Source organism: Pelodiscus sinensis, chromosome 24 (genome assembly GCF_049634645.1).
Source record: "Pelodiscus sinensis isolate JC-2024 chromosome 24, ASM4963464v1, whole genome shotgun sequence".
NCBI lineage: Eukaryota > Metazoa > Chordata > Testudines > Trionychidae > Pelodiscus > Pelodiscus sinensis.
The window spans coordinates 6,531,413-6,558,831 of NC_134734.1; the positions used below are offsets into that span (position 1 = coordinate 6,531,413).

The following is a 27,419-nucleotide window of genomic DNA, read 5'->3' on the forward strand; positions in this document are numbered from 1 at the left end:
CCCCACAGTGCCCAGTAGATGGCTGCGGGGAATTTAAAGTGAGGGTCTGTGGTGCTCCATCGCAAATCCCCCTCTTCCTCCAGCAGCTGCTGGCTGGCCTCAGACGCTATGGTGTGTCTGGGCACACCCAGCACACCCCGTGTGCACACCTATGACCCCAGTCCTCCCTGCCGGGGGCTCATGCTCCATTCCTCCATCACGTCCTTCCACTTACCCCTCCCTAGCCCCCCTTCCTGATGTCAAACAAAAGACACATATGTTCAAAAATAGAAACTGGGTTTATTTGAACAAAACTGGAGGGGGGGGATGAACCTGTGTGGAGACTGGAAAAAGGTGGGAGACAGGAAGAGAGGGTGGGAGAGGAGAGGGGGAAACCTGGGAGGAGGGAGCTGGAAGGGGGAAGCAAGGGGAAGGGGAAGCTCAAGGCGCAGGGTTGGGGGTCTCACCGGACCAACTTGATTTTCATGCAAACCTGCTCCTGGGTTCACATGTGGCCTTTGATGGCCAGACTGGCAGCTATCCTGCCATAGACAGCCACATTACTCCATCTAGTGCAGAGATCATGGATGTTGGGGGCATCCCCCCCAAACCTGAATAAGGTCCATGATCTCCAGCCTGGACCAGGAAGGTTCCCGCTGTCTCCAGCCCATCAGGCTCCTGAGAGCTGGAAGACTACTCCTAGGGAGTGGTGGAGGGCTGGCTGCCAGTAGCTGACTGGCTCATGTTTTGGGGCCACCGGGTCAGGGGCCCCGGTGGCTGCTGCTGGCTCTGCGCTGGCAGGCTTGGAGCTGGCACAGGCACTGTGGCCAGGGTCTACCCCTTTAATGGCTCCAGGGCTGGGGGAGAGGAGAGTAAGTTTTCCTGGTTGTGCCCAGAGTGGCCACCAGGGCTCCTTGGGAAGGGCTGGAGGCCCCCTATTTCGAATTAAGTGTCTACACAGCACTTAATTCAAAACAGCTATTTAGAATTTGGCATTAGTCCTCGTAGAATGAGGTTTACCAAATTTGAATTAAGTGGAGACAATGAGGAAAAGCATGTATAGATGCTATTAAAGTTAATTCGAAATAACGGCTGTAGACATACCCGCACAGAATGAAAATTCCAGAAAAATGGACTTGGAGCCACTGCTAAACTTGGTTCAGGTTTATGCCGAAACGTTTTGTTTCACTGAGGTAAAACCATTTTGTGTAGATCGTATCTAAACATCGTAATATATTTAATACAACGTTTGTGTCACATTATAGAATCATAGAATCACAGAACACTAGGACTGGAAGGGACATCGAGAGGTCATCAAGTCCAGCCCCCTGCCCTCATGGCAGGACCAAACACAGTCTATAGGTGTCTGTCTAACCTGCTCTTCAGTATCTTCAGAGATGGAGATACCACAAGCCCCCTAGGCAATTTATTCCAGTGTAACCACCCTGACAGGCAGGATGTTTTTCCTCATGTCCAACTGCGACGGGGTGTTTCGGGGGGAGCCACACTGTGCAGGAGGGGGTTAACCCAACCCGGAGGGCTGGGGAGGCCACATCCCCTTTAGTGTACTGGGCATGATCCAGCTGCTCCAGGATAAAAGAGAGCTACTCGGGTCAGTTAAGATGAGGGAGGAGGGCGGGTGGGGGGAGGGAGAGCTCAGGACCAAGCACGTGAGCAGTTGCAGCCACAGCCGCCCCAGGAGCAGCAGCAGCCACTAGGGTTCCCAGGTGTCCGGTATTGACCCAGACAGTTCGGTATTGACCTGGACAGTCTGGTATTTTTGCCTCCTGTCTGGTAAAAAAATTCAGAAAATAGCGGACACCTAAAATGTCTGGTATTTTCTGATTTTTTCCCGGCCAGGAGGCAAAAATCCTGGGTGCTTACCTGGTTCTGCAGGGGAGCTGTACAGCCCAGAGTAGGGAGACAAGATGGCAGACGGCCACCAGCAGCCTGTTAGGGCCAAAAAAGGCTCAAAGGTATTTCTTAAAGGGGCCCACACTGTTTAATTATTTTTTTTGCTTAACAACTTGAGGGTCCTTTTTTTTTCTCAACAGAATTTTTTCCCCGGTATTTTTTTTGTGGGGTGTGTGTGTGTGTGGGGGGGGGGTCAGTATTTCTGGTTAAACCATCTGGCAACCCTAGCAGCCACCAGGAAGCCGCCTGGGAGGCACCAGCTTGCTGAGCCACACTCCGAGGAACATGGTGTGCATGGGGAACGGTAGGAAGTGACTCAGGGTCATTGGCCTCCCTCCAGGAGCTCAGCACGCTTCAGCCAGAACCCCCGCTGAGCGGGCAGCATGTGCCCTCACTGCCAACAGGGTCCTGGTCTAGGCCCTGGTAGAGTGGGAGGGCCCGGATCCCCCTACCACCCACAGCTCCATTCCCAGGCCTGCAAGGTGGTCCATACCCTGAGGGAGGGGAAGTGTGTTTGGGAGTAGGCCAGAGAGGCTGCCTTTATCCTAATGCAGGGGTGGGGGGGACTAAACTTTGGGACTAGGCCCAGGAGGCTGAACCAGCCCTAACAGTTGGGACTGCATTGTGGGAGGATTGGCACGAGGTGCCCCGGGCACTAGGACACCCCTTGACACCAACCTAAACCTCCCTTGCTGCAGTTTAACTCCATTGCTGCTTTTCCTATCCTCAGAGGCCAAGGACAACAATTCCACCTCCTCCCATGACTTAGACTTGAAACGGCTCTCATGTCCCCTCTCAGTCTTCTCTTTTCCAAACTAAAAAGAGCATGATGGCATTCAAATAAATAGTTTAACGTATGTCAAAATGCAATGAGCCAAGCCATGAAGTAACCAATGCTGGAACTGACTTGTTCACACAAAACATTTTGATTTTGAAAAAAACAAAGGTGAAACTTCATTTTCTGATGGAAGCCCCTGTTCTACCAAAAGGCCTGCTCAGTGCACTGGGCCAGGAAACTCACCGGGTAGTGCCATCCGTTGTGCACACAGCCACACTGCTTCTCTGGGACGCAGCTGGCCGCGCTGCGCCGGTACCCGTCCTTACAGAAACAGCCTTCTGTGCACAGAGGGCTGCAGTGCCCCTGACTCACACTTTGTACACAGGAGTCCTGGCAAGGGGGCTCGCAGAACTTGTAGTGACTGTTTACTTGGCATCCTGGGTCTGGCAAAGAGAAAGGAGCAGACAGAGAAAAGACCCAGTGTTTATAATGGAGAGAGGTGTTTGGAGTTTCCAGAACAAGATATGACGAGGCACCAGCAGGGGAGCGCAAAACTCACACTAGGCAATCAAGGGCCTTGGCAGCCTTGCCCAGTTCAGAATGTTCCCAGGAGATGAAACCAATGAGCAAAGCCACTAGAGCAGTGCAGGAGAGCTTTGCCAGATGCCCATCAGCCAGGGAGATAAACCAGCCGGTCAGTACAAAAGAAGAATCGCATTCTTCACCCACTCACCACTGTAAGATGCCAGGGCAACACCGGTGGGAAACCAGCCCCCACCTGTGGGAAAGGACAGGGATTCCTTCCAGGGCACTGTTTGTAGGCTCCGTCTTTGGCAGCCACTGCTGACAGGGTTAGCGATACAGAGTCAGCCTCCCTTGCAGAATGCTGGAAAGGAGAAGGGGCGTGGGCTCTCGCTTCATCTTCCCTTCTCTCTCTCAACTCTGAGCTCCTAGGATGCTGGGAGAGGGAGGCACCTTCTTCTTCTCCTCCCCTGGCAAATGCTTTGGTGCCATTTCTTGCTGGCAGCAGGCAAGTGAAACTGACCCAAGTTTGCTCAAGCTCGCTCAGGGTTTGGCTTGGATCAGAGGTTTGAGGAACAAGCATTTCAACTGCATGTTCTTAGGCCCCACAGGTGGTGGCATCAGACATTATTCACAGCAACAAGACACAACAGAGACATTTTCAATGTAAAAAGTAAAATGCAAACCTGGGCCCTGCTTACCACAGAAAGCCTCGCTCCTCCAAGGGGAGATGGTGATGTTGGCTCTCTGGCAGGCGGCTGCGTATGTCTGAATGGACTCGCACAGGGCACTGCCAGCCCCTCCTGACACACACAGGTCAAAGATGCAATCAGACAGATAGGGGCCTGGCTCAACCTGGGAGTGGCAGGAGGAGAACGGCCCGTCAGGATCCTGGATCACCCAGCACTGGGACTTGGACTGCACCAGACTCTCCTCATCTTCACACACAGGGCAGGAATCGTGGCAGCCATCGTCACAGCCAGGGACAGCCTCTGACTTCCAGTCTGCAGCGAAGTGGAAGGCGTCCTTCCCTAGGGAGCCGTTATGGGTCACAAAGTCGTCCTGAGCGGCCCCATTGAAGTTCCCACACAGGCCGCAGGTCTGGCCTCGGTACTCTGGGGGCAGGCTGACAAAGAGGCTGTGGGCCAGGTCGTAGCTCACGCTCAGCCCAAAGGGAGTCTGCAGTACGGTATACAGCCCATGCTGATAAATGGCAACTCCGAGTGCTTTAGCATTCACTGGGAGGGTCACAGTCACTCCAGCAATCTGATGGGGGGGGGGGGAACAGCATGAAAGGGTTAATCTGGGGATGTTACCTCACACACTGTAAAACAATAGGGGAGAGGTATGGGGACAGTCTTTCATGGGTGATCTCACTGTAGTCTGATCAGCAGTGAGCTAATAAACTTTCCTGTCCCTATAGCTGACGATGGTTGCATTAGCCATTTAAACTGGCTAACCCCAGAACCAATTCTAGAGCCGCTGAAGGGGTGGGGCGAGGTGTAGGCAGGAGAATGAAGCTTGGATGGCATCTGGCTCCTACACCAAAGCAGTACAAATTGCAAAGCCATTCCCCTTTCCTTTTTAATTTCCATCTATTGCACAAAAGCAGTGAGGGGAAGGAAGGTGCACAGTGAGGCACCGACGTGTCAGGAAGCACTAAGCTTCAGGATGTCTGCTCAAAGCAAACAACACTCCCTCGGGCATATGCCTGTTGATACCGCTGTTCAGCACTACTTCCCATCAGTTCATGGTCTACCCTGAGTATCCACACGTGGCCATCCTCTCCCATAGTGTGCTAACCTTTGTGTGCCGCGGGGGCGGGGAGGGTGTGTGCGTGCAGGAGAGTCATTCATACACCAGTGTGCAGTGAGTCAAGCTGAGCATTGGCCTCTTTCATCTCCCTCCTGAGCTCGGCTGTCTGATGTTGCCTGAAGACACTGTACAATCCATCCATTTCGCCGTAGCAGGCACATGCACCTTGACCGATGTGCAGTGGCTTAGCTTCTGCACTCTGAACCCCCTAGAGCTCAGAGCCATGCACAATACAACTCTCCTTGGCTTGGGGCGTGGCTCAAACGGCAGAAACGGGGCCACCTGGGGGGAGCTGCCCTTTCTGAAGCCTCTAAGTCAGACTCCTAAAGAGCTGATTTCATCACTCCCATCCCAGACAATTCTCAGGGGTGGCTAGTGGCCAGGTCAATGTCACTTCTACCTTCAGCTGCCTTGGCACTCCCTGTGCTCAAATCTAGGCTGAAAGGATTGTTTATAAAAGGGACATTCCTAGGGGTTTCATTCCTCTTGATTGAGTAACAACTATTTCAGCTCAAATCTTGCCCAGTGGGCCCCTGTGGGCAGAGCAAGGTGTGGAATACTGGACTGAGGCTATGTCTGCACTACCGCGGATGTTGGAAAAATTGCTCACACTCAAGGGTGCAACAAAAATTCCTCTCTGATGAGGTAAGTTAGACTGACAGGCTGGTTGCACGGCAGCCTGTCGGTGGGAGAGCTTCTCATGCCCACAAAGTTATCACCACCTCTTGGGGATGCTTTAACTATTTCCATAGCGTTCCATGGAGAGCACTCCTGTCGGCACAGAGCAGCTGCATCAGCAAAGCTCTGCTTCTGTGTGCTTGCTAGCTTGGTCACGGCCTGAACTCTGAGGCTACGTCTACACTGCAGGCTTTTTGAGCAAAAACTGTTTTGTGCACGAGTTCTTGTGCAAAAGGTCTTCCACAAGAGTGCGTCCACACTGCCATGTGCTTTTGTGGAAGAGGTGCTTTTGCAAACCATGGCAGTGCGGACGCTCTCTTCTGCAAGAAAGCTCTGATGGGCATTTTAACCATAGGGGTTTGCACAGGAAATTCAAGTAGCTTGTCTACACTGCCTTCCTGTGGAAGAGTTCTTGCGCAAGAGGGCTTATTCCTCGTGGGGAGAGGAATAACTCTTCTGGAAGAAGCCCTGTTTTCCGACGCTGTACTGTAAATTTACTTGCTCAAGAACACGCGTGCCGTGTAGACAGCCAGCAAAATTTTGTGCAAGAATGGCTGTTCTTGTGCAAGAAGCATGAAATGTAGACACAGACTGAGTGTTTCAGGCAGTTCTGAGTGCTGGTTATATTCCCTCAGATAGTGATTCCCAGAGTTCACTAGCCCCAGGGAATCACCTGGACTGTCCCGTGCTGACCCCTCTGCAGGTGGATCTCAACTCTGCTCACAAGGACAAACACCTCCGACGTCACAGCCACAGGGACATGGGGCAGGTTTTCATTCTTCACTTCCACTCTGAAGAAGGGCAAGGACTTTGATGCCGCACACAGTTCAGCAAAGACATATCTGCAGGTGCCCTGGAAGTCGTAGCGCTTGCCGTCAAACGTAGTGTAGTGGGGCAGCCCAGACGCCCAGCAGATGCCGTTGGTTCTCTCGTGGCAGCCATAAACCCCCCGGCGAGTGCCACAGGATTCCCCGGGAGCACAGGCAGCGCTGGAGCACTGGACAGCGTGGGAGGAGCCATTGCACCTGCACAATCTCTGGCAATTTTCTCCTTCCCAGAAGCTTTCCCCCGCCAGGTGATATCTGCCATTGTGGGTGCAGCCGCACTGCTCCCGAGGCACGCAGTCAGTGCCACTCAGCACAAAGCCAGGGTCACACTGGCACCCTTCTTGGCATGCAGTCCGGCAGCGGGAGGGCACAGCTGGGTGGGCACAAGAGGCCGGGCAGGAAGGTCCACAGAGCTCATAGTGGCTGTTGGGGGGGCAGATTAACTCTGAAAGGGACATGAAGAACCATGGTTAGAAATACAGAAGGGACGGTGCAAGGAATCCTCCCAGGCAGGAATAAAAATGGAGGAGATAAGAACAGTGATGGCCACTACAGCCCAGCGCAGGGTTGGAGTGGGCACGTCAAGGAGAGAGATCTGGGTGGTGCAGCCAACAAAGACTTTCCCAGTATTTGGAATCTCCTGCTTACCGCACGCAGCCCGCTGTCTCCAAGGCTCAACGGCAATGCTACCACTTTGGCACTGCTGGGCATAACTGCGGAGCACTTGGCACAGGGTCTGGCGGCTGCCCCGAGTGGCACACACATCCCGCACGCAGCTCTCCAAGTGGGCCTGAGCATCAGCCGGCGTGTCACACCCTTGAAAAGGCCCAGCAGGGTCTGTGATGATCCCGCAGTAGCTCTGCGATCTGTACTGGGCGAGTTCGACCTGGTCACACGAGGTTGGGAGCCCGACGGCCGTGCAGTGAAAAGGGGAATCGGCATCCCGCCAGCTGTTGCCAAAGGTGACAGCATCAGCAACCAGAGAGCCGTGTGGGGTCTGGAAATCATCACTTCGGTTTCTGTTGAAATCCCCACCAAGTCCACACAGTGACCCAAAGTAGATCTCAGAAACAGAAACCGACACGGAGTGGGACCAGTCATAGGATACGGAGAGGCCAAAATCTGTCTGGAGCACAGCGGCCGAGCCACTGAAATAGGCATAGAGTTTACCTGATGCGAGGACCAGAGGCAGATTGACCAGGGATCCATTCACCTGGGGGAAAAGCGAGACAAATGTGTGCATTAATCCACTCTCCCCAAGCCTGATGCATTCAGTGTCATGCCCACAGGCAGCCCCCAGCCCTAGCTATTTCACATCACATCACATCTGTGCCCTAGGGTTGGTCTGTAAGTTTAGGGTGTTTAATTTTCTGCCATTTTCCATCCTCTTTGCAAACTGCAGATGTGGCCAGCTTGGGCAGTTGGTCCTTCCAAGTGAGGCTCCGAAGACAATGTTTACAGCAAGCCCCAGTCTCTGACTTACCTTGGCAACAGGTTCTTCACCATTTAAATGGAAGAGGAGCATATTTCAGGCTTCTTCCTGTCGTGAGTTCCCTGGAACTATTTTTCCTCCCCATCTCTGTTCAGCACAGAGGAGATACATTGCTGCAAATCTGGGAAATGCTCTCACCTGCACCTGGCCATACTGTCCCGTGGCTATAGTGACACGCTCCCCGTAGACATCCAGCTCCACCAGGCGCGTCCGGGACACCGCGATGGATCCCCTGTGCTCATTCTCTGCTCTGACGGTGAAGTCCGGGAGGCTCCCGGGGGGCCCACAGAACTTGCTCAGGGTATATTTGCAGGCTCCTTGGTAATCAAACATGACTCCGTCGAACGTGGTGTAGTGGATGTGGCCAAACACCCTGCAGGTGCCGAATGTCACAGGGGAGCAGCCTCGGACGCCATCCACAACTCTGCACGTCTCCAGAGCCCCGCAGGCATGATCCTGGCACTGCATGGGCTGGGCTGGCTGGCGGCAGCTGCATTTCCTGCTGCAGGTGTCTGTCAGGATCACCTCCTCTCCCAGCTGGTGATACCGCCCCTCCAGCGTGCAGCCGCACCGACTCACAGGCACGCAGCGTTCCTCATCCAGAACATACCCTTCCCGGCAGAAGCATCCTGCCACACAGGGCTTTGTGCAGAGCAGGGGAGCACTGAGGTTGGCACAAGTGGCAGGGCAGGCAGGGCCACAGAAGTCAAAGTAATTCTTGGCTGGGCAGGTGGTATCTAGGATGGAGGGAGAAGCGTCACCAGTGGCCAGTGCAGAAGCCCAGAAGGCTTTGGTCCCTGTGTTAGATTTAGTGCTAGCACCCCATGGCTGGCAGCTTCCACATGGGAAGAGCCCTGCACTGTAGGAGCAGGTCATGGTGCTGCTGGTCTGGGGCTTGCTTTCCGCCTGCTGAGTACAGCGGTAGAGTCAGTGGTGCGAGAGACATGCTGACAATTACTGATCTGATGCATCCAATATTGGGCCCCCTGTGCAGAGGGTCAGAACAAGCACTTAAAAGAATCATCCCCAACCTGAGGGGCACACCCTCCTATGAGTGTGTGGAGGAACATGTGGAGGGGGCACCCAGAACGCTTTCCCATCAGCTCTGTGGCTCAACTGCCAGTTCTTGGCCCTGCCCCTCCGATCACAGCCCCCAGGCTGGCTGTATCTCAGCACCTGCCCAGGGAAGCATGGACACATCCCATTGCTGGTACCAGCGAGTGAGAGAGGATGGGCACCATTGACCTAAATCCTACTTTGAAAGTGTCAATGGGACACAACTTTGTAGAGCTGCCGACTGTGCTGGGATGGATTCCCAGAGGTTTCTTCCCATGACATCATCTTTCATTGCAGATTAATCTTTAATTCCTGGGGACTCCAGGACACACCTGGAGGGCTGGCAACCCTGAGACCCAAAGGGGTCAAGGCCTTGGGCAGGTCACTTGCACTGGGCGAATGTCTGCCAGAGAGTGCAGGGAAGGAACATGCCAGCTCTGCTGCCAATGCCTTGTGCCCCACAGAGCACCCATGTGGGCAGGGTGCATGGTGGGTAGAGCTTCTCCCTTCCACCCACTGAGATGCAGCGACCAACGCTGGAGCAGTGCACACCACCGCTCCTGCTCACTTGCAGCATGGCCCTCACAGCCCAGAGTGGTTAGGCCTAGGCAGGCATAGCAGCCCCCGAGGAATGGCTGCCCACAGAGCCATTGTTTAGATCACCTCAGGGGTGCTGACAGGCTCAGCAGCCTGGGCAAAGCTGGAAGAGTGGCTCTGCACCCCTGAAGGGGCGGGGCTTCAGGCAGAAGGGGCAGGGCTAGAGCTAGCCTCCCTCAGGCTGCTCTCAGCATGCTGCACAGGGCTCTGGCGACGACTTCCAGAGCTCTGGCAGTGAGCAGAGCAGTATTAGCTAGGGATGTCATACTGTAGTCCATTAACTGACAATCAAAAGCTTATAGGTTAATGCTAGAGACTACACACATTTCCTCCCTCCCCCCACCTGTACATTTTTTAGCAGGCTGGCCAGCAGCCTGGCTCAGTCCTGGCTTGTGATGGGTCCAGGACCTCCCCCACTGCGGCTCTGCATTTAAAGGTTATTGGGAGCCAGGCAGGCAGGCAGCCCAGCTCAGTCCTGACTTGTGCCAGGACTAAGAGTTCAGACCTCCTCTGGACAGGGGCAGCAGCACGGGGCAACAGGCAGGCAGGCCACAAGGGGAGCTGTTTTTTTAAACTGGCTCCCTTCATGGACCAGCTCCCACTTGACACCCTGGCTCTGATACAGACGCAGTAGCACGGAGTGACAGGGGGCTCCTCAGAAGTGAGGCAGGAGTGCACTGGATGCTGGTCCCGCCCCCAGCCACTATAGAATAGTCGAGTAGCTGATACGAATTCATGAGGTTAATCAATTAACCGAGATTTAACATCCCAGATACGTCTACACTGGCACCCTTTTCCAGAAATGCTTAAAATGGAACAGTTTTCTGTTATAAGTATTTCCGGAAAAAGAGCGTCTACATTGGCAGGATGCTTTTCTGGAAAAGCACTTTTTCCGGAAAAGCATCCGTGGCCAATGTAGACGCACTTTTCCGGAAAAGAGCCCCGATTGTCATTTTCGCGATCGGGGCTTTTTTGCGGAAAAGACTACTGTGCTGTCTACACTGGCCCTTTTCCGGAACTGTTTTTCCGGAAAAGGACTTTTGCCCGAACAGGGGCAGCATAGTTTTTCCGGAAAAACACTGACAATTTTACAGTAGATTGTCATTGCTTCTCCAGAAAAGCAAGCGGCCAGTGTAGACAGCTGGCAAGTTATTCCGGAAAAGCGTCTGCTTTTCCAGAATAAGTGGCCCAGTGTAGACACAGCCCCCTAGTATTGGCTCTGGCAACTAACACTGCCACAGTAGCAGCAGGGACAGCAGGGAGCCCAGCCCCTTTTGAATGACTGGGCCCTGGGGCAGTTGCCCCCCATCAGCAGTCTGCTCACCCAGTATACAGGCAGTCCCCGAGTTACGCGGATCTGACTTATGGCGGATCCGCACTTACGAATGGGACTTTCTCGCCCCGGAACTCGCAGGCAGTGGGACCGCCCGTCTCCAGCAGACCAGGGACACCAGGAGCAAAGCTGCAGCGGCCAGAGCAAAGCCTCAGAGGCGCTGCACCCCGCCGCCGCTGCCGCTTTGCTCCCGGTGCCTCTGGTCTGCTGGGGACTGTCTCCAGCAGACCAGGGACACCCGGAGCAAAGCCGCAGCGGCGGCGGAGTCCAGCTCCTCTGAGGCTTTGCCACAGCTAGTGCGCCCCCCCCCCCCCAGCAGTTCTGTCCCAGGCTCGAGATTCAGCCGCTGCTGCTGAAACTGATCAGTGGCTGATTCCAGGAAGCTGGGGGCAGAGCAATTCTGCCTCCAGCTTCCTGTAGTCAGCCCCTGATCAGTTTCAACAGCAGCGGCTGAATCTGGAGCCAGTTCCGACTTACATACAAATTCAACTTAAGAACAAACCTACAGTCCCTATCTTGTACGTAACCCGGGGACTGCCTGTAAACACTCTGATTTGGGACTGGGAAAGCACTGCTGGCTTTCTGCAGCTGCTGTCCTTTGAGGTGCGTGGCTCAGGCCCATTCCATGGAGGTGTGTGCCCAGCAGCCAGAGACAGGGTTGCCAGGTATTTTCACCTCCTGTCTGGTAAAAAAATGCAGAAAATACTGGACATCTAAAATATCTGGTATTTTCTGATTTTTTCCCCCTGCCAGGTGATGAAAATACCGAACACCTGGCAAGTTTGCAGATGACACTAAGCTAGGGGGAGGGGTAAATACGCTGGAGGGCAGGGAAAGGGTCCAGAGTGACCTGGACAGATTAGAGGGTTGGGCCAAAAGAAATCTGATGAGGTTCAACAAGGACAAGTGCAGAGTCCTGCACTTGGGATGGAAGAATCCCAAGCATTGGTACAGGCTGGGGACCGAAGGGCTAAGTAGCAGTTCTGCAGAAAAGGACCTGGGGATTCCAGTGGATGAGAAGCTGGATATGAGTCAACAATGTGCCCTTGTAGCCAAGAAGGCTAATGGCATATTGGGGTGCATTAGGAGGAGCATTGCCACAGATCCAGAGATGTCATTATTCCCCTTTATTTGGCTCTGGTGAGGCCACATCTAGAATATTGTGTAAGGGCCCCCCACTACAAAAAGGATGTGGACGCATTAGAGAGGGTCCAGTGGAGGGCAACCAAAATGATTAGGGGGCTGGAGCATATGACCTATGAGGAGAGAGTGAGGGATTTGGGTTTGTTCAGTCTGCAGAAGAGAAGAGTGAGGGGGGATTTGAGAGCAGCCTTCAACTTTATTAACAGAGATTGACTATCTCCTAAAACTGCAAGGGACCTCACAAGGTCATTGAGTCCAGTCCCCTGCCTTCACAGCAGGACCAAGTACCATCCCTGACAAATTTTTGCCCCAAATCCCTAAATGGCCTCTGTAAGGACTGAACTCACAACCCTGGGTTTAGCAGGTTGCTGCTCAAACCACTGAGCTATCCCTCCCCCTCAACTTCCTGAAAGGGGGGTTCCAAAGAGGATGGAGAAAGGCTGTTCATAGTAGTGATGGATGGCAGGAGGAGGAGCAATGGTCTCAAGTTACAGTGGGGGAGGTCTAGGGTTCAATATTAGGAAAAACTATTTCACTAGGAGGGAGGTGCAGCCAGGGGCAGATGACCGTTTTGCGGGGCCCCGGGCAGCATAATTCCGTGGGCCCCCCCCTTTGCCAGGGCGCATGCGTGGGGCTTTCTGAAGTGGAGGGCCCAGGGCGGCCGCCCTGTTCGCCCTGCCCTATATCCGCCCCTGGGTGCAGCACTGGAATGGGTAACCTAGGGAGATGGTGGAATGTCCATCCCTAGAGCTGTTTAAGTCTTGGCTTGACAAAGTCCTGGCTGGGTTGATTTAGTTGGGTTGGTCCTGCCTAGGGCAGGGGGCTGGACTTGATGCCTCCTGAGGTCTCTTCCAGCTCTGTGGTTCTATGATTCTAAGTGGCGGCTCCATAGATACTCTGACTGGGGATTTGGGTAGCAAGGCCTCTGCTCAGTCCTAAGCTCAGGTGGAATGCATGGTGACTGTGGCCAGTGGCAAGCCACCCCCTTGTGCAGGGAAAATCCTCATACACATTCTTCCCAGGATGAAATGCTCTGGCAGTAAACAGGCCTGTCCTTCCACAGGGCCAAATTCCTCCTTTCCCCACAGGTACCCATCCACCACTCTGCCCCAGGCCTCGTCTCCACTGCACCCTTTCCCCCTACCCCATCTTCCCACCCCCGCTCTGTCCCAGGCCCCGTCCCCACTCCATCCTTCCTCTCCCCACCCCCTTCTCCCATTCCTGCTCTGCCCTAGACCCCGTTCCCACTCCAGCCTTCCCCTCTCACCCCATCTTCCCGCCCCCGCTCTGTCCCAGGCCCCATCCCCACTCCACCCTTCCCCTCCCCTCCCACCCCTGCTCTGCCCCAGACTCCATCCCAACTCCATCCTTCCCCTCCACCCCATCTTCCCGCCCCAGCTCTGTCCCAGGCCCTAGGTCCCGTCCCCACTCCATCCTTCCCCTCCACCCCATCTTCCCGCCCCAGCTCTGTCCCAGGCCCCAGACCCCATCCCCACTCCACCCTTCCCCTCCCCTCCCATCCCTGCTCTTCCCCAGACCCCATCCCCACTCCACCCTTCCCCTCCCCTCCCACCCCTGCTCTGCCCCAGACTCCGTCCCCACGCCATCCTTCCCCTCCCACCCCTTCTCCCGCCCCCACTCTGCGCCAGGCCCTGTCCCCACTACACAGAAGGTGGAGACACTCCTACTGCCCAGAAGGAACAGAATCTGATTGCAACAGGGCTGAGACTCCACCTTTGGAGGAGGGTGCAGCTGGACTCTGTCCTGGCAGGAGGCCCCCAAGTCAGGGCTCTGATCTGAGATCCCACAGGCTGAGGTAATCGCACCAGGAAGGCGGCCTTCCCTTGGCGAGGAGAAGCCATGAGCAGGATGCCATCCGCTCCAAGAGAGAGCCTATGAGGGGAGAGATGACAAGTTTCAAAGGGGCCTGGGCTGTCCCAGAGGGTAGACCCTCTCCAGGCCCTTCAGGAATCTGACTGGCATCTCATGGGGGCAAAGCGAACTGCCCTGCACTAGCTCAGGGAAAGTGGAGGTGGCCACTAGGCACACCCTCACCAATGAAAGAGCCAGGACTCAGAGTGTAAGGTGGAGCAAACCATCCAGGGTGAACTGAATTGAAGACTTGGAGGAGACTCCTTTTTCTGAGGCACAGGAAGTGAAATGTTTCCACTTGGCCATGTAGGATGCTTTGATGGGAGACTTCCTTTACCCACTAGGACCTGTTGGGTTTGTGCTGAACAGGCACCCTCGTCAGCATTTAGCCTGTCAGATGGCGAGATGCCGCATTCGGTGCAGAAGGCTGCTCTGATTCTATAAGACATGTCCAGCTGGAGCGGTAGGCTTAGCAGGGTTGCCATGGACAGTTCCAGGAGCATGCCAAGCCAATGCTGGGTGACCTTGCTTTGTCTCTTTTTATCATCAAGGGTTCATCTAAACTACATGGCTCCATTGATGGAGGTTTTACAGGAGCATTCAACAAAGGCGTTCCCTGACGGAGGTTAGGTGCATTGATGGCTATTAGCCAGGATTGTTAGGAATGGTATCTCTAGCCTCTGTTTCTCTAGAGGTGGGTGACAGGGGATTACTTGTTGTGATCCCTCCCTCTGGGGCATCTGGCATTGGCCACTGTCAGAAGACAGGGTACTGGTCTAGATGGACTTTTGGTCTGACCCAGTATGGCCATTCTTATGTTCTTAGGGTGTGAAAATATATGAAAACAAGGGATAATTAACAAAGAACAATGCTTATGATTATTTTATATGAAATCAAATACAAAGAAAATTAACACTACCCTTGGCTGAAGAAGTGGGTTGTGTCCCCATGAAAGCTCATGATACTATCTATATATTTTTGTTAGCCTAAGGTGTTATAGGACCATTATTATTTTAACTAAAGATTAACACAGGACACACAAGGTCCTCTGAGATCCTGGAGTACCTAGTACTTGCTATTTCTGATTCTATCTACCACATAGCAAAGATCTGGTCTTAATGAAATGTAGTTAGAATCATAGAATCATAGAATACTAGGACTGGAAGGGACCTCGAGAGGTCATCGAGTCCAGTCCCTGGCCCTCATGGCAGGACCAAATACTGTCTAGACCATCCTGTTAGACATTTATCTAACCTACTCTTAAATATCTCCAGAGATGGAGATTTCACAACCTCCCTGGGCAATTTATTCCAGTGTTTGACCACCCTGACAGTTAGGAACCTTTTCCTAATGTCCAACCTAAACCTCCCTTGCTGCAGTTCAAGCCCATTGCTTGTTCTATCCTCAGAGGCCAAGATGAACAAGTTTTCTCCCTCCTCCTTATGACACCCTTTTAGATACCTGAAAACTGCTATCATGTCCCCCCTCAGTCTTCTCTTTCAGCATGGGCATCGGTACCAGAAATCGGTTAGATTTCTGTGCACTCCTGGTGCTGCAAGTCTCCAAGTCTCCAGAGGAGGACCACTGTGAAATGGCTCCATGGCCTGGCAGAAACCCCCATGATTCCAAAAGGGCCATTGTTGAGCTGCCGGACTCCAGTGCCCGGGATCACCCCTCTTCACAGCGTTCCCAATGGCAGAGGGTGAGGGGGATTGACACAGAGCATCCCTTCAGTACCAGCGTCTGGAAAAGTCAGATCCTGAGCCTAAGCTTGATGAGGATGAAGAGGAGGCAAAGGACCACGGTGGCCACAGCGTGGCTGATCATCCTGTTGCCAGAGATCAGTGCCACGGGGACATCTCTGGCGATGCAATGAATTGGGGGCTAGTCTTGTGACCGGCCATGTCATTGGGACCTTAGTGACCGTGCAGTCTTCCGGACTCAAGGCACCGCAAACTGGTCCACCCGGAGCCAACCAGCCAATGGGTCGATTTCTCCTGGAGACTACAGTGACAGCAGTGATGTCACTGCCGGCAGGCGCTAGTGCCTAGGACTGCTGCCCAGTGGGCTCTGTTTACATGCCAGAGCAAGGCGTGTGCTGGTCCAGGGGTGGGCGCCTCTCCCAGTGCAGAAAGAGGTCTCCCCCGCAGGGATCCCGCTTGCCTGGGGGAGCTCAGGTCCCATTGTCGTGCAGAATTTTCATTTTTTCCTGCATAAAACACATTCTAGCCGCGAAGTGACGCAGTTCTGCCTTTTGCCCACCAGAGGGCGCCGTGGCACCAGAAGAAGCTGCTTCCTGAGCGCTGCCAGCAGTTCTGCTGCCACAGCGTCCTCTGGGGGCAGGAGGCAGAACTGCAACACTTCTAGGCTGACTCCAAGCCCTTTCTATTCAGTCATAGAATCATAGAATACTAGGACTGGAAGGGACCTCGAGAGGTCATCGAGTCCAGGCCCCTGCTCCCATGGCAGGACCAAATACTGTCTAGACCATCCCTGATAGAAATTTATCTCACCTACTCTTAAATATCTCCAGAGATGGGGATTCCACAACCTCCCTGGGCAATTTGTTCCAGTGTTTGACCACCCTGACAGTTAGGAACTTTTTCCTAATGTCCAACCTAAACCTCCCTTGCTGCAGTGTAAGCCCATTGCTTCTTGTTCTGTCCTCAGAGGCCAAGATGAACAAGTTTTCTCCCTCCCCCTTATGACACCCTTTTAGATACCTGAAAACTGCTATCATGTCCCCCCTCAGTCTTCTCTTTTCTAAACTAAACAAACCCAGTTCTTTCAGTCTTCCTTCATAGGTCATGTTCTCTAGATCTTTAATCATTCTTGTTACTTTTCTCTGGACCCTCTCCAATTTTTCCACATCTTTCTTGAAATGCGGTGCCTGGAACTGGACACAATACTCCAACTGAGGCCTAACCAGCGCACAGTAGAGCGGAAGAATGATTCTTGTTTCTTACTCACAACACACCCGTTAATGCATCCTAGAATCATGTTTGCTTTTTTTGCAACAGCATCACACTGACTCATATTCAGCTTGTGGTCCACTATAACCCCTAGATCCCTTACTGCCATACTCCTTCCTAGATAGTTGCTTCCCATTCTGTATGTGCGAAACTGATTGTTTCTTTCTAAGTGGAGCACTTTGCATTTGTCTTTATTAAACTTCATCCTGTTTACCTCAGACCATTTCTCCAATTTGTCCAGATCATTTTGAATTATGACCCTATTCTCCAGAGCAGTCACAACCCCTCCCAGCTTGGTATCATCTGAAAACTTAATAAGCGTACTTTCTATGCCAATATCTAAATCGTTGATGAAGATATTGAACAGAGCTGGTCCCAAAACAGACCCCTGCAGAACCCCACTTCTTATACCTTTCCAGCAGGATTGTGAACAATTAATAATTACTCTGATTACTGTTATCCAGCCAGTTATGCACTCACCTTATAGTAGCCCCATCTAAGTTGTATGTGCCTAGTTTATTGATAAGAATATCATGCGAGACCGTATCAAATGCCTTACTAAAGTCTAGGTATACCACATCCACCGCTTCTCCCTTATCCACAAGACTCATTATCCTATCAAAGAAAGCTATCAGATTGGTTTGACATGATTTGCTCTTTACAAATCCATGCTGGCTCTTTACAAATCCATGCTGGCTTTACAAATCCTATCACCTCACCACCTTCCAAGTGTATGCAGATGATTTCCTTAATTACTTGCTCCATTATCTTCCCTGGCAGTGAAGTTAAACTAACTGGTCTGTAGTTTCCTGGGTTGTTCTTATTTCCCTTTCTATAAATGGGCACTAGATTTGCCCTTTTACCATGTATTAATTAGTAACACAGGTTTTTAAAAATCATTAACATCAGCGTTTTAGATATCTGCAACACTCAAAAAAACTCTGTTTAAAGAATCCTTTTTTTTCTTACCATAAGTCACACCATAACATAGGGGTGAGCAATGACTTTTTTGGGGGGGGGGGCACTCCAAGAATTTGATAAATGGCCAGGGCCACACTCTTCCATGATATTAATGGAGGAGATGCAAAGCGTGGGATGGAGGTTGCGTGCAGAAAGGACGGGGGTGTGGGAGCTGGGAGGGAGTTTGGGTGAAGTAGGGGATTGTGACCTAGGGGAATGGACTGGGGTGAGGAGGGGGTCCAGGGCCTGTGAGAGGCTTGTGACCTGGGGCAGGAGTGCTGGAGATGGTGCAGGGATTTGGACTGACCAGGGATAGCAGATTGGGGTGCAAGGTCTGAGAGGGGGTTGTGACCTGAGGACAGGTGTAGGAGGGGATGCAATGTCTGGGAAGGCACATGAAGCTGAAGCAAGGATGCAGAAGGTTTGGGTTACATAGGGTAGGAGGGCAGAAGGGGGCAGAGGGTTGGGGGAGGGAGGGGCTAGGCAGCAGCCAAGCAGGTTCCTTAGCCAGGGCCTGGCTTCCAGCCCCTGTATGTGTTCAGGGGAGTTATAGGAACCATGTTTTTTGTTCTAAATTGAATGCTGTTAGTCCAGGGGCTGAGGGAAGGGAGGCACTTTGCATGCTGCTTGTCCTGCAAACAGGCAACTGCTATTGGCTGAAACCAGCCAATGGGAGCTACTAGGGGTGAGGACAGCATGAGAAGCCTGTCTCCCCTCCCTCAAGGCTCTCAACATTCAGAAACACACACGTGGCTCTGCACTGCCTTTCCGGAGTGCCGAGCGGGTAAGAGCCGGCTGAGGCTCTCATGGCGCAGTGATCATCTGGAGTAGAGGCTGGAGCCAGCTTCTTCATTTATAGCAGGCAGCAGCTGTGCTTCTGCTCTCCCAGAGGGCAAGTGCCCCACCCTTGCTTCCCCAGCCAATCGGCTGAGCACCTGCCTATGCAGGGAGCGCTGAACCTCTTCACAGGGCTCAGAAAAGGGCTGCGCACCCGCGCAGGCATGCAGCATATAGGGAACCTTGGTTCCCTAGGGAGAGGGTGGAATCTCCATCCTTAGAGGTTTTTAAGCCTGGCTTGAGCAAGCTCTGGCTGGGTTGATTTAGTTGGGGTTGGTCCTGCTTTTGGCAGGGGGTGGGACTCGATGCCATCTGAGGTCTCTTCCAACCCTATGATTCAATGATCTAAGTCAACTGGAGTCAACTGACCATTGGTGTTGAGCTGGGGACTAGCCTCACAAAGTTCATTGGTGACTTGCAGGCAAGTGGTAGAGTGATGGTGATTGGCTCAAACCAGGGTGCGAGTGGTGATGTGGTGACTGGGATCACCCTGGCAGTTGGAGGGGTACACTCAGCACAGACTTCCTTGTGGAGTGGATCTCTCGCAAGGGTACTTTGACAAGTCTAGGCTGTGAGCAGCCTGGGGAGTGCCTTTAGTTTCTTCTCTGTCTGGAAGACCTCCAGCATCAATCCCTCCCTGGAGCCAGTGATGGCTCTCTATCAAGGCTGTATACCCTGGGCCGGGTGTCTGTGCTCTGCTGTTCCTCTGGAGGCTTTCTCTCCTGACCAGCAGGAAGATGGTGCAGGTGCTCCAGCTTCTGGGGGATGGCGGGGATGGGTGAGAGTCTGCATGAGTGGCAAGAGGCTCTATATCAGTCTGTATGAGCATCTACACAGGCAAACTGCCATTTCAAAATACATTTGAAATACTGGAGCCCTTATTTAGAATTTGGTAAACCTCATTCTACAAGGAATAACACCAAATTCGAAATAGCTATTTTGAATTAAGTGCTGTGTAGACACTTAATTTGAAATAGGGGGCCTCCAGCCCTCCACCGCTCCCCAGGAGCAGTCTGCCAGCTCCCAGGAGCCTGACAGGGGCTGGAGGAGGTGGGCACCTTCCTGCTCCAGGGTGGAGATCATGGAACTTATTCAGGTTTGGGGGGATGCCCCCAACATCCATGATCTCCGCACTAGATGGTGGAATGCGGCCGTCTAGGGCAGGATAGCTGCCAGCCTGGCCACCAAAGGCCACATGTGAACCCAGGAGCAGGATAGCATGAAAGTCAAGTTGGTCTGATGAGACCCCCAATCCTGAACCCTGAGCTTCTTCCCTTTGCTTCCCCCTTCCAGCTCCCCCCTCGTCTCTTCCACCCTCTCTCTTCCCCTTTCCCACCTCCTTTTCCCAGTCTCCCCAGAGGTTCATCCCTCCCCAGTTTTGTTCAATAAACCCAGTTTCTATTTTTGAACATACATGTCTTTTATTTGACATCAGGAAGGGGGACTAGAAAGAGGTAAGTGGAAGGACGTGAGGGAGGAATGGGGCACGAGAACCCGGTGGGGAGCACCAGGGAGGCTCTGAGGGATCCTCAGGGTGGACGCTCTCCCTCAAGGCCTCCTGGATCCTGACAGCCTCCCAATGAACCCCCACCAGATGTCAGCCTGCAGCAAGTGCACCCAGGCTGATGGCAATGACCCCACGAGACACTCCATATGGCCGAGTGCTGTGATGTCCCAAGTGCGGGCACTCAAGACACTCCAAGACAGGACTGCTTTACTGTCCCTCATCGAGGTAGACAAGCAAGCGGGGAACCCTGAGAACTGTCTGTCCAAGGTGGGGGTAGGGTTCATTTAAGCACAGAGCTCAGTTAGCCTAAGGCATCAGCTCCACACACTAAGTCCTAACCTGATGCCCTACCAGCTCTGGTTCCGGCCACCCTTAACTTCGGTTCAGGGTCCACGCAGTGTGGACGTGCTATTTTGAAATAGTTTTTCAAAATGCTATTTTGAAATAGTTTTTGTGTATAGATGCGTTATTTCGAATTAGCTTAATTTGAATTAACTATTTTGAATTAAGTTAATTCGAAATAGCACTGTAGTAGACATTCCCTTAGCGTGTGGGACTGATACCTGAGGCTAACTGAGCTCCATGTTTAAAAGGACCTTACCTCTACCCCAGAGAGACAGTTCTCAGGGTTCGCCGCTTGCTTGTCTACCTCGATGAGGGACAGCAAAGCAGTCCTGTCTTGGAGTGTCTTGAGTGCCCGCACTCGGGACACCACAGCACTCGGCCACGTGGAGCCAGAGCTGCCCCAGTGCGTCTCATGGGGTGGTTTCTCAGGCCCCAGGGTTGAGGGTCTCGCCGGACCAACTTGATTGTCATGCAAACCTGCTCCTAGGTTCGCATGTGGCCTTTGGTGGCCAGGCTGGGAACTATGCTGCCATACATGGCCACATTACTCTGTCTAGTGCGGAGATCATGGACGTTGGGGGCATCCCCCTCAAACCTGAATAAGGTCCATGATCTCCACCCCGGACCAGGAAGGTGCCCGCCTTCTCTGGGCCTTGTCAGGCTCCTAGGAGCTGGCAGACTGGTCCTGGGGAGCGGTGGAGGGCTGGCTGCCTGTGGTTTTCTGGCTCATGTTTTGGGGCCACTGGGTCAGGGGCAGTGACTGCTGGCTCTGGGCTGGCAGGCTTGGAGCTCGTACAGGCACTGTGGCCAGAGTCTACCCCTTTAACGGCTCCGGGGAAGGGAGAAGGGAGAGAGGTGTTCTTGGTTCAGGCTGGAGTGGCCACCTGGGCATTCTGGGAATAATGAGGCCCCTATTTCAAAATAAGTGTCTACACAGCACTTATTTTGAAATAGCTATTTCGAATTTGGCATTGCTCCTTGTAGAATGAGGTTTACCAAATTTGAAATAAACACTCCCCTATTTTGAATTTATTTTGAAATAGTGGTTTGGCAGTGTAGAGGATAGGAAAGTTATGTCGAAATAAGGGTTGTTATTTTGAAACTAGCCAATTAGCCTGTCCTAAGATGGGATTTTCAGGTCTCTCCTCCACGTTGGTCTTCTCTCCTGAGCCTCCTGTCTCTCTCTCTCCTCCTCCTCCTGCCTCCCCCTCCCTCTCTCAGCTCTCCTCCACCTTCTGCCTCTCTCTCTGTCTCTCTCTTTCTCTTCTCCCCCTCCTGCCTCTCACTCTCCCTTTCTTTTCTCCTCCTCCTCCTCCTGCCTCTCTCTCCGCTCCGTCTCTCCCGGCCCCCTTCCCCTCCTGCAGTGGGCCCCTGCAGAGGAGGGAGACGGGGTGGTGACGTATACGGCCAGGGGGCAGGGCCGTTTACATCACCGCCCCGGTCCCCATGCAGCATAGACCCCAAATGGCCGCTTGCGCCCCCACGGTGGCCTTGCAGCACTCAGCTGAACACCATGGCGGAAGGGGAAGGGGGGCAGGGCGGTGATGTATATGGCCCTGCCCCCTGGCCATGTACATCATCGCCCCACCCTCCTTCCGCTCACACCGTGGCGCTCGGCTGAGTTCTCTGCCACTCAGCTTGGCTGCAGCAGGGGAGCAAGCAGCGGCAAGTGGCCATTTGGGGTCCGTGCAGCATGGGGACCGCGGACCCCAAATGGCCACTTGCCACCACTTGCTCCCCCGCCGCAGCCCCGCTGAGTGGCGCAGAACACAGCTGAGTGCCACGGCGGGAGGCAAGAGCTCCCCCCAGAGGCAGGTCTGTAACACTACAGATGTTACAGACTTGCAGACATTGGGCTCCTATATATATGGTAACTTTGCTGTGTGTCCATACCCTCTGTGTGTCCATCCATCTATGAGTCCATTTGTTCAAAAACTCCTCTGAAACAGTAAGATCTAGGACCACCAAATCTGGTCTGCAGCTTCCTCTTATCAAAACATAAAGCAAGGTCAGGGTTTGGTTGTGCCTGGAAAGTGATTGTTTCTCATCAAACGGAAAGGAAGAGGTGTTATAACAGACACTGTTATGCCTCATAAAGACCACAGGGAGGCAGTAAGAGCCCCAGCCCCTGGCAGCAAAACTCCAGCCACCCCAGCTAGGCCCCAGGGAGCAGCCGGTGGGAGGGTCATGCGATTCCCACTGCCCCCAAGGAGCAGCCACTGTTCATTTCCATTCCTTGCCCCAGGCCGCACACTCCTGCTCTTAGCTCCTTCTCACCCCAACCTGGACTCCTGCACTCGCCACCCCACCCCCAGCCCTCTGGCCTGAGCCTCCCACATCCCCAAGCCCCTGCCTGACTCCATACCCCTTACACCGCCAGCCCCCTGCCCTGAGCCCCTCTTTAATGACCTGAGCAATGCAGAGTAAATTTGCCAATGAGAACCCATATGCCAGTGCATGAGTGCAGGACTTCAGGGGGCAACAGCGCTATACCTCAGGATATCGCGAAGAGGAAAATCTCCATCTCCCAGGCATGTGGGCGGATATGCACATACCTACATGGAAGGGACATGAGCAAGCACTCGTAGAAGAAGCTCTATTCCCCAGACTCCTATTTGCTGAATTGTGGGATTATTAAATTTACACTGCATGTGCTTGTGTGGAGCTTCTTTGTGTGGTTAGGATTCCTGCAGCCCCGGTGTTGGGGTGTGTGACGGGGCAGAGGACCCAGCAGGCGCTGAGTCCGCGAAGCCCCACACTCACCGTAAGGCGGCCGAAGTGTTGGTAGCTGGCTGCGCGGCGGTTTTGCTGGGTCTGCTCCATAGCCGCCTTCCCACATGCGAGGGAGGAAGGGTGAGTGGCTGCTGTGGCATGAAGGGTGTCAGGGGCAGGGCCAGGGCATGTCCAGAATGGCGACACTGACATGCCAATTCAAAAGGTGGCCAAGGGCCACAGAGAAGGGGGAAGAGGAGTCAGGAGGACGGGCTCCGAGCAGGCAGGACACCAGCCCTAGACGGCATGACGCGGAGGGAAGGATGTGGCCCCGGACGGGGTAAGGAAAACCCCTAATTCCCTGAGGGTTGGTGAGTTTTAGGGAATATCTCCTCCAACCAGGCAGCGGAGCCTTTCCCCTGCCTTTAGGGTCCTGGGTCGGGACCTGGAGAGGGGGTGGGCCCAAGTCCTGCTTCCACTCTGCTGCCCTGACCAGCCGGCAAAGATAAGCCAATTGACTACAGCAGCAGACTTGTAGATTGGGCTCGCCCAAGCCAAAGACTGGATAGGGAAGCAGGGAGCACTCAGGTGTTGGGGAGTAGGACACGGATAGCCCTGATGATGAGGCGGGTGTAAGTCTGAGGGGAGCCTACCCTTTAACAAGGTGTGAAGACAGAATCTATGCTGACATTCAAATTAGCAGACCCATAACCTCACCAGACGCAGTGAGGACTGGGGTATACCACACTCTGCATTGCATGTGTTGAGAAGCAACTCATTCTAGAACTTGTATGGTCCCAGAAGCTAGCAAGCACACAACTAATGAAGAATAACAGGCAAGACAGTTATTGCTTACCGCATTGGATTGCTTCTCCCCAGTTTCCTATCGCCACGCCGTGAATGGCACACAGCTCTTCATACGACTCGACTGCTGCACACAGCATGCGATTGCCCTGGCCATACTGGCAGAGGTCGTAGACACAGGACTCGTAGTAGGGGGCTGGGCTCTCGTGCCAGTGACACTCAGCAAACGGCCCGGTGCGATTCGTTAATAAGCCACATGCTTGCTCAACCCTGGACACTTCGGGACAGGACCCAGTGAAGCCGGTGTCATTCCTACACCTGTTACATGACAACAGTGCCACGGCTGCTCATCAAGATGTCAAGGCATACACAAGCACAGAGGCCAATTCCTGGCAATGGCCCTGGGCTGAGTGGGGCAGTGACTCAGCTGTGATACGGGGGAGTTCACTCTCCCGGGAAAGGGGGGAGGGAGAGGAGAGCTGTGCCTTTATGGAAGTTTCCCTAACACCTGCTGTTCCAGATCCACAGCACAGCTGGCAGGGCTCAAAGAGAAATTGGGGCTTCTGCTACAAAGTGCACTTGCGCTGCAGGGGGAGCTGGTGAGAGCCTGGTGACTGCAAATCCTCTGGCAGCAAGGGGGCATTTTCCAAAACAACTTGCATCACCTTTCTAAGCAGACAAGGCATGGGAATGGGAACAAATGCTGTTCTCTGCAGTTCTGTGAAAGGTGATGTCCTCTGCAGGAGAATGATGTGCCTGGCACAAGAGGGCAGCAGACATGTCTGGCAGAGGGTAGATGAGAGGTGCACTTATAATCCAGAGCACAAAATGCAGCCTGTAGAATGGTTGTACTGGTTCAGACCAATGGGCCATCTAGCCATGGATCCTTTCTAAGAGGGCTGGGTGCCAGATGCTTCAGAGAGAGTGAAAAGAACAGGGAAACTATCTCATGATCCCCTGTTGTCCAGTCCCAGTGCCTGGCAGTTGGAGGTTTAGGGACACACAGAACATGCAGTTGATCATTTTGACTAAATAGAGAGCCCTGTGTGGACACATAATTTGTATCCGCACCTGCATCCAGAGCCACTAAATTGAGCTGCGGATAGCTGCATCCACATCCACTGAGGTGGGGACCTGTGGATATAAAGTGGACATCTGCAAGTTTGCAGGATTCTAGATACAAAATTGGTATGTGCATCTGCATTGATATCTGCTAAAATGAGCCAGGGATATCTCCATCCACATTTGCAGGGTTCTAACTAAAAAGCCTTCAATGGACTATCAGGAACTTATCTATTTTTTTTTTTTGCAATCCAATAACTAGTTCTGCAGCACCTTAGGGTATGTTTACACTAGCCCCCTAGTTCGAACTAGGGAGGTTAATGTAGGCATTCGAAGTTGCAAATGAAGCCCGAGATTTAAATAGCCCGGGCTTCATTTGCATCTTCCCGGGTGCCGCCATTTTTAAATCCCCCTTAGTCCGAACTCTGTGCCCGTGGCTACACGCGGCACGGAGTAGGTAGTTCGAATTAGGATCTCGTTCCCTAGAGGGCTAGTGTAGACATACCCTTAGAGACTAACAAAAAATGTAGATGGTGTCAAGAGCTTCAGCTGTCAGATAAAGAAGTGGTTTGTGCCCACGAAAGCTCATGATACCATCTTACATGTTGTGTTAGTCTCTAAGGTGCTGCAGAACTATTTGTTGTTTTTTTAGTATTTTTAAGTTACAGACGAATATGGCTACCCCTCCAAGGACATGTCTACACGGCAATGTTATTTCAGAAAAACTGACATTATTTTAAAATAAAAAAATTCAAGTGTACACAGCAAGCCGTTATTTCAAAATAATGTCGAGCTGGAGAACTTCTTACTCCAGCCCCTGTAACCCTCGTTTCATGAGGAGCAAGGGAAGGTCGAAGGAAGCATGTTTTTCCTTCGACTTCTTGCAGTATAGATAGGGCCAAAAGCCGAACTAAGCTATTTCAACTTCAGCTATGCAATTGACATAGCTCAAGTTGTGAATCTTCATTTGACTTTTGCCCTGCTATGAAGACATACCCTGAGACTTTTTTCAATTCATTTATTACTTCTGGCCTTCACAACAACCCCTGCCAATGAGTTCCACAGCTGATAGCATGTTGTGTGAAAAAATTCCTTCTTTGCTTTGTTTTAAATCTGAAACATTAATATCATCAGGTGAGCCCTGGCTCTTGTGTTACATGAACCTGGGCTAGATAACACATCCCTATTCATTTTCTCTGACTCAGTCATAGTGTTCATATTCCCTTTTAGTGCTCTCTTTTCTAAACTAAACAATCCCTGTCTTTCTAATCTCCTTGTGGATACAGCCCTAATCATAATCATTTTCATTGCCATTCTCTGGACTGTTTCTAGGGTAACATTAAATATTCTGTGCTTCAACAAGAATTCTTTAAATTGTTGTCAGGTAAAAATATTGTCACTCTGCATGAAGAACAATGAGTTGAGTATAAACAAAGATCAATAATTTATGGGAAACAGCATGTGTTCTATGGTTGCCAGATGGGAATGGAAGGAGAGAGGCTGCCAAACCAAAACAGGCAGTAGCCGAGAGCAACGGTGTAGAGAGGAGAAGGGCTGTGGCCACGGAAACAGGTGCTCAGAGAAAAGAAGGGACCATGAAGAGATAACACACACACCTCGGTGGGCTGATGTCAGAGGTCCAGGCATTTCCGAATTCTGCATCATCCCGGGCTGTCTCTCCACTGGGCAGGACTTTATCATCCCTGCGGACGCCATTGAAGTTCCCACACATGCCGCACAACTTTTCTCGATACTCCGGGCCCACGCGGACAAACAAGGCATGGCGACCATTAAACTGGATCTCCACGTTGGCGTCTGCTCTCAGAATCACCATGTTCCTCACCCTGGTGAGATTGGCCACGTGACCCAGCTGGGCTGGTATGAGGGTCTTTGTCCCATTAACCTGAAACAGGAAGGGAGGTGATCTGGAAGGGGGAGTACCTCCTGGGGAGGTAATAAAAACTATTCCCAAGGGTTACAGAGGGGCATTTCCACTGCAGCATTCCAGCGCTAAACCCACATGGAAACTGCTGTGTTGTCTGAGGAGACAAATCTATAACCCAGAGCTCCCCAAAGGACACAAGAAGAGGAGCACAGCACAGTTTGTGCACTGCATCTGTTTCCAGGACTGTAATCTCACATGCTGGCTTGAGTGCTGCAGTGGCTAGTGCAGTGTATTAAACTGTGGTCTACAGTACACTGGTGTGCCGCAAG

The 27,419-nt window shown here is 52.7% G+C and overlaps 2 protein-coding genes across 2 annotated transcripts; both read right to left on the reverse strand.

Annotated features, from left to right (window-relative positions):
* Positions 1-332: 332 nt before the first annotated feature.
* On the reverse strand, positions 333-5,150 carry LOC142819705 (alpha-tectorin-like). The gene is made up of 3 exons (XM_075908269.1): positions 5,140-5,150; positions 3,895-4,496; positions 333-3,114 (listed from the first exon to the last, which is right to left on the reverse strand). Exons 1-3 carry the CDS (start codon positions 5,148-5,150, stop codon positions 2,873-2,875), a joined length of 855 nt encoding a protein of 284 aa, XP_075764384.1. The 3' UTR covers positions 333-2,872.
* On the reverse strand, positions 4,470-27,324 carry LOC142819549 (IgGFc-binding protein-like). The gene is made up of 5 exons (XM_075907491.1): positions 26,822-27,324; positions 24,196-24,461; positions 8,144-8,742; positions 7,162-7,726; positions 4,470-6,958 (listed from the first exon to the last, which is right to left on the reverse strand). Exons 1-5 carry the CDS (start codon positions 27,037-27,039, stop codon positions 6,342-6,344), a joined length of 2,265 nt encoding a protein of 754 aa, XP_075763606.1. The 5' UTR covers positions 27,040-27,324; the 3' UTR covers positions 4,470-6,341.
* Positions 27,325-27,419: the final 95 nt, after the last annotated feature.

Excerpts from the sequence above, each read along its gene's own strand:
- LOC142819549 (XM_075907491.1), bottom strand. The coding sequence starts at position 27,039 with ATGGTGATTCTGAGAGCAGACGCCAACGTGGAGATCCAGTTTAATGGT. Across the intron at positions 8,743-24,195 it reads GGGAGAAGCAATCCAATGCG|ATACCACCTGCCCAGCCAAG; the intron begins GTAAGCAATAAC and ends CCTCCATCCTAG. Across the intron at positions 7,727-8,143 it reads GACAGTATGGCCAGGTGCAG|GTGAATGGATCCCTGGTCAA; the intron begins GTGAGAGCATTT and ends CTTTTCCCCCAG.
- LOC142819705 (XM_075908269.1), bottom strand. Across the intron at positions 3,115-3,894 it reads GAGGAGCGAGGCTTTCTGTG|ACCCAGGATGCCAAGTAAAC; the intron begins GTAAGCAGGGCC and ends TCTCTTTGCCAG.